This window comes from Marmota monax, unplaced genomic scaffold (assembly GCF_021218885.2).
Source record: "Marmota monax isolate L192 unplaced genomic scaffold, Marmota_monax_Labrador192_F-V1.1 WCK01_AAM20220418_F8-fsc00098, whole genome shotgun sequence".
Lineage (NCBI taxonomy): Eukaryota > Metazoa > Chordata > Mammalia > Rodentia > Sciuridae > Marmota > Marmota monax.
In genome coordinates, this window is record NW_026694639.1 from 252,271 (window position 1) to 264,728 (window position 12,458).

Here is a 12,458-nt window from a genome sequence, read left to right on the forward strand (position 1 = left end):
TTTTCAATCACACTTGCCCTCGCCCATGAAAGGTTGACTAGCTACCTAACAAGTACTAAAGGATTACATATGGTAGAGAAGAAGCAAAATTTAACCAGTGACAAATCAACTCCATTTTGAAGATTAGTATAGCCGATCCAAGTATGTTCATTTTGTACATATGCCACTGCACACATTCAGAGGCCTCTTAAGCTGACAAACCTAGGATTCCATCAAAGAACACCAGACAAAAGAGGCAGCAAAAAAACTCTCTGGTCAAATTTAAACCTTAAACATATTACTCATAGCAAACCATCCCAGTTCTGAATTAGGAGCCAAATTCTTATTAATTCAACATCTATTCTAACAAGTATGTTTGTTAGTATGTCTATTTGAACACAGGACATCAAATGGGGAATTAGGGCCAAAAAGTAACAATTGTGAGAAGAGAAATCAGAATATGAGGGAGGATACCGGAAAACATAAAACATGAAGATGAACGTCCTAGCAAGCTGAGATCCTGTGAAGCACAATCACACTTCAGCAGTCTGCCAAGCTTCACAGCAATAAGCCCACGACTACAGGAGAGCCCTAGACACCAAGGGCAGATTGAACTACATTCAGCTACTTTGTAAAGGTGAAGTCTTAAAGAATTTCATCCAAAGTAGTTATATTTTACACATAAATTGACTGCTCAATTATTTAGAAAACTCAATTGTTAGAAACAAGGGAGGCTAGATAAGGTTTTACTATGACTAATCTGATAACAGTGAATTATCTCTCTGACCTTTATTCATACACAATTGTCGCTGACCTAATTTACACCAGGAGGAAATATGACGTTTTCCCTAACACATTTGTTTTGATCTGATTCATACTACTTGCCATGGCTCCATTGACCAACGGCACAAGCATGCAGTCATTATTACTGAACACAACAGCCAGAAAGCATGCTTGAAATCCGTCCAACATTTCCTTCCCAACCAGGCGAATGAGAAAGTAGAACAAAATCAGAACTGTTTATAGACTGGACTTGGGATGAGTGCATCATCCCCTTAAACCAAGCCAGAGCAAATCTCCTGGAACAAGGCATAAAAATCACTTCAGATTAATCAAAGTTCTATATTTTAAAAAACTTATCTAGGTTCTATTTATCAAATGTTTGAAAGATGATACAAAAGGTAAAATCTATACATTCTAACTTTTGGTTTAAAAAACTATTTCATCAATTATAGAACTCAGGGCAGGGATGTGACTTAGTGGTATAGTATATGCTTACCATACACAAGTACCTGGGGTTTCTAGCAACTCACTACTTCACTGTCTTTATTTTCCCTCAAATTCATTTCTTCATTCAATAATTTCTTAAACACCTACCTCTCCTTGCGATTGAGTTGCAATTCAGGGATCCAACAGGGAATACAATATAGCCTATACCTAATAAACTAAGTAAATCTAGGCAATAAAGCTGAATTAAATGTCATCTAGTTTCTCAGTGTTTCTTTGAGTTACAGACACTGAAGGAATATAAAAAAATGAATCTAGACTTATGATTTCAGGTGACAAATGACTGTTACATGTGAATATGCTACATATTTGACAAACACACTTCAATCAGTCCAGTATATTTACCTAGTTTCTTACTTTTCTGTTATGATAATTCCACAGGCTGGCTAATTTACAATGAACAAAGATTCAGCTCACTGGGAAGTCCAGTAGCTGGTGTCAGCATCATAACATGGTGGAGGGCATCACATGGTAAGACTGAACAAGATGCCCCAAAGAGCTTGCTTTTATGATAAAGCCATTCCTTGGATAACTCGTTAATCCAGGAAGACCCAATTATGGCCCAAAGTTCCCACCTCCAAATACCATTAGGGTAAAACTTTGGGGATTCAGTTTCCAACACTCAAATTCTGGGGGACACCCAAACCACACCACCTACAAACCAAATTATCAGCTGTTCAAAGACCCAAGATTTATTTTTCTTCTCTATTGCCTTTCTTTCCTATGAGCTCCCTGAATATCACAATAAAATTTTAAGAGTTTAGCTCTCTATTCTTTCAGGGAAAAGGAACAAAACACATAAAGCAAAACAGTGAGATTATCTCAAGATCCTGGTTTTGTTTTACAATACAAATATTATGAAACAAACATTTCGACATTAAGACTATTTATCCAAACTGAAGCTAACCAATTCTGATATTCATGGGGACCCTAAAGCATTAAAGACATTTTTTCTCCTCTATAAAATGTGGCTTCTGTGAAAAGCTTTGTACCTAATGGAAATTCTGCTATATTAAAGTATGTGAACTGCAAGTTTAGAAAAAACATGACTTAAGTTTCACATGCCCATGTCTTTGTGACACTTATCAATAGTAGTTTAATATTCACTTAAATATACTAAAAATGAGTCTTAGCTTAGAGAAAACATTTGAATGGAAAACAATTTGGATATTAGATTTTTGCCAAAATATTGAAGTACTACAGCTTTTAGTTTTTAAATTAAATAGTAATCAAATAATTATACTATTATTTGCATCATAGTTTTAAATATAAGTACCTCTTCAATGAAATTCTGAAATTAATAGTATGATTTTTCTTACTAATACCTAAAAACACCAGTAGGATTTACTTAATAGATTTTTATTCTCCTGTACATTTTAAAAAAATATTTTCTTATTGTCAATGTACTGTATTTATATATGGTGCTGAGAATCTAACCCAGTGCCTCATACATGCTAGGCAAGCACTCTACCACTGAGCCACAACCCCAGCCCATCCTGTATCATATTTTATGGGGAAGTAAACTTAAAATTTTATCTTAATCACAACATCACCCACCTCCTTTATAGTTTTGAGTCTTGTGGCTGTTCTGTAAGAGTAACTGAAGGAATGGATCCATTTAATAACTCTGTTTGCTTAAAGTAAAAAAGAGTTAACCACATTTCTACCTCTTGAATTGTTTAAGTCTTTGGTGATTCAGGCCTACTACAGTTAACATAAGGAATACATTTCCTCTTCAAAAAACAAAACAATGACAAACTATAGAAAGTGAATGGGAAAGACGTCAGTTAACATTTAAGCTTTTGACAATTTTTTTTAAATTTTCCATTCTCGATAACCATCTACATCCTTCCAAACATGTGGTTAAACAATGAATTCAAACTTAGTTGTGCCTATAACCATGTTGTTGATCAACTGGAAACAAAACAATTCAAACTGCTTTTATTCTGCAAGACACATCCTAACAAAATACCTGAGACTGTAGAATTTATAAACAAAAAAAATTTGTTAGTTCCCCATCTGGTGAAGGCCATCTAAGGATCCTCATATGCCAGAGAGCAAAAAAGCCAAAAGCATCTAAGCCCTCTTAAAGACACTAATTTATTCATGAGGGTAAAATTAAGTTTCAACACATGAATTTTGGAGGGAACACAAACTGTAACTTGCACTTTTCAACTAAATCTGGGAACACATCTTAACATAGATCCCCATTATCTCAAAGAGGCCAGACTAGAAAAAAATTAGGACAATGCGGTGGTTACTCTTTAAAAACAAGCAAGCAAAGTTAAAATCTATGTTGAAAGTGAGTGAAACAAGAAATTTTGACTAAATAACAAACTAGAAATTATACTGGTGAACACAGAACTTGCACTTCCCTGTTCATTAGCCAATCGGCCCATAATTTTAGATAAAAATTATAATTAGAAATAATGAGAGCAATTTCTTGAGTTACTCCACCTTTAAATTATATTTCATTGAGACTTACCCTTTGAAATTACTAATGATTAACCTATCTTGTTCATGTGAGAATTTAGGAAATCTCTCATACTTCTGTGGCATTTTTACACATGAAAAAAATCGTGCATTTAAGAAAGGTTTCCACAGTAATCACAGTTCAAAAACCACTCTACCCAAAAAGACATTGTAAAAGTGTGCATTTTATTCATTCATTCCATCAGCTGAGAATTACTCTAATGTACAAATACAGTATTGTACAAAAAAATCACAAAATGTTACAAAATAAAAAAGTACAAACTGCATTACTTAATAAATATGACTAAAAGTAGTTAAAGTTGCAATGAGATAGATTTTAGGTTGGAAACACTGTTTGACCCAGCAAACCTTATAAGCTCTGTTTGCAGACATTTTTACATAATACATGGCAATCCTACTTAGGCTTTTGGAAGAACTTAAAAGGAACACAATATTAAGAGTATTCTCCTGCTATAAAATAACTGCCAAGGTTGGGTCCAGACATTTTGCTATTAGTTTTTTTTTCTTAGTTGAATCCAAGTAGATATAAAAGAAAGTATATAAAGCAGGAGGCCTATCTTGTCCCCAAATTTTATACCATGTTAAATTATTTTGTAACAAAATGACACATGTAAATAAAAACAATGGAGAGCACCAGACAATCTACTCTAAACATTAACAAGAGTACAGAATCATCCTTCTGCCATCAGCAAATATCAGACTTTCATTCAAGTAAGACCTGGTACTATCCCTTAAAGGTAAAAAAAAAAAAAAAATCTCCCCACAGCCTTCCCTTAAGCATTTTTCTTTATAAAGACTGACCATTTCTAGAAAAATAACAATTAAAAAAATCTATTACATCAAAATGGAATGGGCCAATCATCTGGTAACATGAATGCATCAATATCAATTTGAAATAATTATGGAAGAATTGTGAAATTCAAATTTCAACAACATAAAATAACTACTAAATCACAAACTCACTTCAAAGTAATACATTTTATATAAAGCATTTCTCTGGATTTATGCTTGAAGGCTGTTTGTCAAAATGGAACACATCATAGATGAAGGTAACACCATTTTTAAAAATGTTGTGCAAAAATACGTTTTTATAGAAAATAGACTACCAGGAATGAACAAATTTACACTGTGAGAAATTAACTTGCAAATTAAGTAGTGCTCACTTTATACAGCAAATTATAAATAGCAGATCACCCAAAGCTATCATGAAACAAATCATTTAGGTGCCCAGCAACCTTCAGCTCTGAGAAAACATTCAAAAAATGATTAAGGCTTTACACCTACAGTAAATCTACTAGGAAGTTTAAAAGTGCTGTTACCCTGATTTAGAGTTCACGTGATTTTCCAAACACAAGTTATATACGCAATTTCCCCAGGGTGTAAGGTTTTCAGACATTTCAAGAGCATGCATTTTGTTCAATATACATCTTGGATAGGGATATGGCCATGGATTTGGCAAGTTCTTCATCGCGTTTTCTTTGCACTTGAGTTTGTTTGCACCAATTGTCATACTCTGGGTTAGGATAGGAGTGATCAAAAACTGCATCATAGTGTCCATTGCTGAGCCAGCTGAGCCAAATACTAGGCCTTAGGGAATCCTCTGGGCCCAAATAGTGAATCATGGTTGATACTGTGGGGCTCTCCAACCTCCCTCCAGTAGTTAAGTGTATATTCACATTTAGCATCTGCCCCATAGCCAGCAATTCGGGGTACCCGGCCCATGCCCCATCCTGAGCAGCAGCGATGATAAACTCCCCGACGTCGCCCTCAATCAGAGGGCTAAAGTGCTCGAGATGATCGGCAATGTAGTGCACCGTCTGCTCCCTCAGCTCCCGGTGTAGGCTCTGATCCCCGTACACGGTCTTGCTGACAGCTCGGTAGAGGCAGTTCCCGTCGGGAATGATATGGAATCGGTACTTGTTCCTCTGTCGCAGGTACTTGTCCTGCTTCTCCACCTCGGCCAGGTATAGGGCTAGCTTCTCATCTCTGGGATCCGACCTGGAGACCACCACCGTCTCGGCTCCGCTACTCTGGGTCACCTCGCTGCTCCGTGCAGGGGGAGCTTCGGTCTCCAGGTCCAGCCGTCGCGCCGTGTCGGCGCCGGGAGAGTCGCTGCGGTCGCCACCTCTCTCCCACCCCCGGGGAATCCTCTCCGCTCGGTGTTCCTCACCCCACGGGCTGGGGCTGGGCTCCGGGCTCCCCGGGGGCGGCGCAGAGCCTCGGTGCTTGGCTGCGGCCAGGGCCTGGCGGTGCTCGCTCAGTCGGAAGTTTCTATCGGGTCCCTCCCGGGCTGCGTCCAGCCCCGCGGGCTCGGGACAGTCGGGCCTCAGCAGCTCCTCCAGGAGCCAGGCCGAGGAGCCCCGCCGCGGCGGCACCGGGGCCCCGGGAGCCTGGGCCAGCAGGAGGCAGCGACCGCGCGGGTTGGCGCTGGCCGCGGCGCCGGAACCCGGCTCGGGCCCGTGCAGCAGGAGCCTGTCGGCGCCCAGGGCCCGCACGGTGATCTGCGCCGTGGACGTGTAGTGCGGCGGTAGCGGCGGCTTGCAGGACGCGCCCGCCGGGCCGGCGGTGGCTGCTGAGGCGGGGGCGGCGGCCCCGGACACCATCTCAAAGCAGGAGGAGAAGGCGGGCATCTTGGCGGTGGGGGCGGCGGCGGCTTCCCGGGGCTCGGCGGCCGCAGCGGGCTGGCACTCACCGGTCTCGGGCTCTGGCGCGGCGCTGGCAGGTCCCGGGGATTGAAGAGAGACCTTGAATGGGGCGGCGGCGGCAGGCGGCGCGGGAGCTGCGGCCGTGGGACCCGGTCCCCCAGCTGGGTAGTGAGTGCAGACGCTGCTGTAGAGCTGCATGTCCCTGCCCGCCGCTCGGCCCCTTATAGGCGCGGCGAGCCCCGGTGCAGGGGACACACCCTCAGGGCCTGGAGGAGGGGGCCGGCTGAGCGCGATGACCCAGTGCCCCTAGAATAGAAATGACCCAAGGACTGTCTGCCGCCGCGCGTCAAGAGCCGCAAATAGAGACCGGGTCCGGGCCAAATTCCTGCTGCGCCACAGCGCGCGGTGGGGGCGGGGAGGGGACGCGCGCTCGACCCCTGCCGGCGCGCTCGGCCCGCAGGCCCGGGGCGCCGCGCCCGCTGCCGCTGTTCCGGCCCTAGGCAGCCGCTGGGGACTGTCGGAGAAAGCCACCCGCGCTGCTGGAGCGCGTCCCGCCGGCGAGCAGGAGTGCAGGGCGCGCGGAGGGCCGGGAGGCGGGACCGCGGTTGTTTACCTCAGGCCGTGCGGCCGCGTCACGTGGACCCGCTGGAATGTGCGGCTCGTCAAGGCGCCCCATTCAACTGCGCGAGCTCGCCCCGCCCCCTTCGGCCCGCGCCCCGCCCTCTCTGGCCCTTGTCCCGCCCCGCCTTGCTCTGCGGACGTCATGGGCGTGGCCGCCGGCAGGGGCGCGGGCTGAGCTGGGCGGGGGAAGCCCTGAGGCTCTGGGGCATGCGCAGTCGTGGTATTCCTGACTGCTGTCCACGTGACAGCTAAGCACTATTTTGGTTACCTGAGCCATTCATTTCTGGGCTGTGCCACTTTGTACTGCTGTTTGGGGCTGTGGTGGGATGGCCAACGTTTACAAAAATTGCACTTCGAAGCAAGCATCCGAGCAAGGCACTGCCTTAAAATCTGTATGGGCTTTTTCTGGTCGTGGGCCATCATTCCTGCCTGCATTCACCACTGCCTGGGATTCACTTATCTAGGTCGTGTTCTCTGCTGGATCTACAGGAATTTTGCTGCCCTACTCAGTGGAGACGAACTTTTCTGTCCCCCTAACTCATGTTAACTGGGAAATACATGGGTGAAAGGAAGGAAGCCCATACAGCCTTTCTCAGAATACCAAATGTCATGCCGCTTAGGGTCTTTTGAGAACCAGTGGGGCTGGAGCATAGGCCAGAGGCACTTGAGAGGGTAGTGGCCTGCATTGGCCTGCGGAGAAGAATAAAGTAAACACTAATGCCCGACCATGTTATTAGTAACCAGTTTTGTAAAGGAAAGCCAGAATATTCTGTGAACTGAAGTTTCTCCCTGAAAGTGTAACAGGTGTTCACTTGATTTTTTGACTGTATTACTTGTGGCGGTGTAAGTTTCAGGTTTTGTTCTTTTTCCCAGTCTTCTTTTCCCTAAACTTCTCGCTGATCTTCTTTCCCCTGATCTTCTCCTTCCTGTTCTCCTCCCTAATCTCATTTTCTCTGAATCACCTCTATAAAAGCCCCCTGTTCCTGCGGGTGGGCAGAATCACAGCTTTTGGGGCAGGAGTCCTCTGTTTCTCCTCTGCTAGCCAAGCAGTAAATCATCTTTTTCTCAAAACGATTGGATTGGCATTGGAGACAAGGACTGAGAGCTATCAAAAGGATGTGTTTTTATTTAAGAGCTCTTTATTATTAAAATTTCACTGATGTAGCCTTGTAACCTTGTACTAGTGTTAGAAATTAAGAAGCCTAAATTGTACTGAGCTATTTTAGGCCCTTTTACAACCATTTCCTCTATTATCAGCCTCTGTCTCACTTAGCATGTGTGTGTGTGGTGTGTATGTTGTTAACTTGTTTTCCTTGGGCCTGGTCATTCATAGTCATTCATGTTGTCTAGGAAGTAATTGTTTCCTTGTGTCCTCAAAGCAGAGGTTTTTTTGTTTTGTTTTGTTTTTTTCCATTGACAATTCATGGGATCAGCCATTTGCTGCCTATGGTATGGATAGGATTTTGCTCTATTCTGAGCTTTGATCAGATGCTAAGTTTATCAGCTCTCAGCACTCAAATTGAATTTAGGAGGCTATCATCATTTTAAAGATGGGGAAGCATCCTTTAGGTTATGGAGAACATCACCTTTCAGCTGGACCATGAATTCCATAGATGGAAAGACTTTCTTGTTCTCAATTGAATTTTTATCCCCTGGCACACAATGGAGCTAATTAATATTTACTAAATGAATGAATAAACAGAGAATTCGTTCCCAAGGTTTCTCAGAAAGTGAAGCCAGAATTCCTATCCAGGTCTCTTGACCCTCACCAGGCTTTCGGTTTGCCATGGGGAAGAAGACTGGCAAGATCCCAGCAGCAGCTGTTTGCTCAGTTCACTCAACCTAGTGGGTAAATTACTCAGGAGAAGGTAAACAATGTCTAACCATCTTTTCAAATTCTGCTGATTACCTCATTTGGGGCCTAGGACTAACTAGAAAAGGGAAATTACTTAGATGCTGTCCCAAATTTGTTCAGTATCCATTGCTTTGCCCATTAAGTGTCACACAAACTCTGTTCTTTCAATAGCTGAGGTTTTGAACAAGAAAATACTATTAATAATAAAATCACCCTCAAATAATGTTTACTGAGAACCCACTGTGCCTATCTGGGCTAGCATAACAAAAGCCTGAAGAGAAATAAAGGAAATATTAAAATTTAGATGCTAAGGCAGAAATGTGTTTTAACAGGCAAGAGTTAAGCACAGGTAAATAGAAGAAAAAAAACTAAGTACACAGAAGCCAATCCATGTGTCTCATGTACCAAGTTAGGAACAGATAAATACAAACAAAGATGTGAAAATATCAAATTTATAATAAACAAGGACTCCTCCCCCTTTTGGTTTGCATAAGAGTGGTAGACTTTGCAAAACCTTGAATTCACTATGGGAATCAGTGTCCACTCCATATCTCAGTCTGAAAGGTGTTCCTGGAGGAAATGACACTTCAGAAAATCTTCAAAGCAGGAATGATGATGGCCCTTGGAAACAGAAGGTTTGTTTTCTGTGCCTGGAGGATAAGGCAAGGCCAGTCCTTCCAAGTGATGTCAAAAAGAGAGTGGAAAATCTGATTCCTTGAGCAATCTCCCTCATACTCACTTGAAAAGACTCTTTTTTCCAATGTGAAAAGTTTAGGTATACACACAAGAAGCAACTATTATTAGGTCAGCAAAAGTATGACATTGGAGTAAACAAGATCCCCATGGTCCCTACCCTCATGAAGATTCCAGATAATGATTAGGATTAGGTTTCTAGAAGTAAACACCATTGAAATATAGATTCTCAGAGCAAATGTACTCTCTTACATCATATTTGCATCTGAACATTGTAAGCTGCTTCACTAAACTTGTATAAGGGCATTAGGAATCTTGCAAGATGGAATTTCTTTCATAATGCTTTGGGCTTTTGCAAAGCATGACTACCTAGGTAAATCATGGTGAAAATGTCATGCAAGCAGCAAAGCAATGATAGAGAACCAAACTAAAGTTCCAGTCAGTTCTCTTACAACAAGATAATACCAAAAGCAATTTTGTGGGGATGAGTGAATTCACATAATTCTCTATAATTATGTGATTAAAATTAATATACATGGAAAAATTGTTACACAATTGGAAAAACTGAAGAGTTATGAGTATTGGGGAGGAGGGGTTATTTTGGATGGTTCATAGAGCTTAGAGATGGCTTCTCCACTATAAGCTCTTCAGGAGAAAGGTCACAAAACTTAGCATAGAATAACTGTTAAAGTTCTTATGATAAACTATACATTAAAAACAGGGGAAGAGGGATCCTGTACGGTGGCACATGCCTGCAATCCCAGTGTCTCGGGAGGCTGAGGCAGGAGGATTGTGAGTTCAAAGCCAGCCTCAGCAAAAGTAAGGTGCTAAGCAACTAGGTGAGACCCGTCTCTAAACAAAATACAAAATAGGGATGGGGATGTGGCTTAGTAGTTGAGTGCCTCTGAGTTCAATCCCCAGTACCTGCTCCCCCTGCAAAAAAAGAAAAGGAAAAATTGGGGTTGAGGATGTAACTCAGTGATAGAGCACTGTGCCAGAAAGCTGAGTCCTCCATCTTGATTATAAACATTAAGTATATCCAATTAAGCTAAAGAAATTCCTAATGATTCCATTCTGGAAAATCCTCTATCTAGCATATTTTTGTTCTGGGCAGAAAATTGGCAGAAGTTTAGGAAAATAGGATTCTAAACTAAATTTATTTAGTTATTGAGTAGGCTGGATTAAAAAAAAAGGAAATGTTTGTAATTCTTAATTAAAGGATGGAAACAAGAGAACCAGTAGGTTAAAACAAAACAAAAAGAATAAGGTATTAATCACTGAGTGTTTATGGAAAACAGCTATGCTGCTAGCATGGGGCCAATTATAGAGAATTCAAAAACAGATTTTTTTATGCAGCCCAGGTAGCAAAAACCTAGCCACCAAGGCATTTTATAAAATAGACCCAATCCTGGTATTGTTTTATAAGGTACATATATCTAAATACCACCAATTCCCATTGTCCTATCTTCCTCCCTGAAACAAAACTTCTAAAAATCTTAAATGTTCATCCATTAATCATTTCTTTATAAGCCTACTATGAAAAACAATCTTGAAAAAGGAAAAAGTTGGAGGATGCATGCTTCCCAATTTCAAAACCTAGCTACAAACCTACAGTCATGTCTATATGCTACTGGCTTGAAGATAAACATATAGATCAGTGGAATAGAATTGACAGTCCAAAAATAAGTTCATATGCTTATGGTTAATTGACTTTTGACAGTGTGCCAAGACAATTCAGTGGGGAAAGAATTTTTTTTTTTTTTTTTTTGGTGGTGCTGAGGATCAAATCCAAGGCCTTATGCAGCTGAGGCAGGCACTCTACCAACTAAGCTATATCCCCAGCCCAAGAATAGTCTTTTTTAACAGATTGTGCTAGGACCACTGGAAGAAGAAGAAGGAGAAGGAGGAGGAGGAGGAGAAAGAGGAGGAAGAACAGCCACCACCACCTTCTGTTTCATAACATGAACAAAATTTAACTCAAGCCAGGTGGTGTAGCTAAGGAGAATCCAAAGTTTTAAAAGAGAAACATTTTTTACAGTACTGGGGTTTGAACCCGGGGTTCAATGCATGAAGCACTTTATCACTGAGCTACATTCCCTGGTCCTTTTATTATTTTATTTTGAACGGTCTTTTGGTCTTCACTATGCTACACAGGTTGGCCTCAAACTTTCAATCCCAAGAATGTATCTCAGTGGTAGACCACTTGACTAGCATGTGTTAGACTTTGGGTTCAATCTCCAGTAATGGAAAAAATAAAATAAAACCTTTTTTTGCTTTCATGGCATCACAAAGGAAGCAAAAATACAACTTGAAGCATAGGAGAATACATTTGCAAATTGTTTATATGATAAGGGACTTCTATCCAGAATATACTCAGTAAAGTTTTATAACCCAATACTATATAGAAAAATAATTGGGTACAATGGTGCATACATGTGATCCCAGCTATTAGGGAGGCTAAGGCAGAAAGATCATAAGTTTGAGGACAGCCTGGGCAATTTAGCAAGACTCTGTTTCAAAATACAAAAAGCAAAAAGGCCTAGTGTGTAGCTCAGTGATACAGTGCCCTGAGTTCAACTTCCAACTGCAAAAAAAAAAACAAAACAGTGAGCCAGTTTTTTTAAAAAAAGTAATTTGAATAGTCATTTTTCAGGAGAAGATATACATATGGAGCCAATAAGCAAGCAAAAAACAAATGCTCAACATCATTAGTAATTATGGAAATGAAAATCAAAACCACAATAAGATATACTTCATACCCACCAGGATGGGTTTGTGAAATGCTGTATACACTTGGGAAACACTTTGGCAGTTCATCAGAGGTTGCTGTATTAGCCCATTTTCTATTGCTATATTAAAACACCTAAGGCCATGTTATGGTTTAG

General features: G+C 41.5%; 1 protein-coding gene across 1 annotated transcript; it reads right to left on the reverse strand.

Annotated features, from left to right (window-relative positions):
- Positions 1-3,903: 3,903 nt before the first annotated feature.
- On the reverse strand, positions 3,904-7,019 carry Otud1 (OTU deubiquitinase 1). The gene has a single exon (XM_046423031.2). The coding sequence runs from the start codon at positions 6,600-6,602 to the stop codon at positions 5,157-5,159; it is 1,446 nt and encodes a 481-aa protein (XP_046278987.1). The 5' UTR covers positions 6,603-7,019; the 3' UTR covers positions 3,904-5,156.
- Between the last annotated feature and the right edge of the window lie 5,439 nt (positions 7,020-12,458).

Bases quoted from the DNA above. Each gene is read 5' to 3' on its own strand.
- Otud1 (XM_046423031.2), bottom strand. From the start codon at position 6,602: ATGCAGCTCTACAGCAGCGTCTGCACTCACTACCCAGCTGGGGGACCG.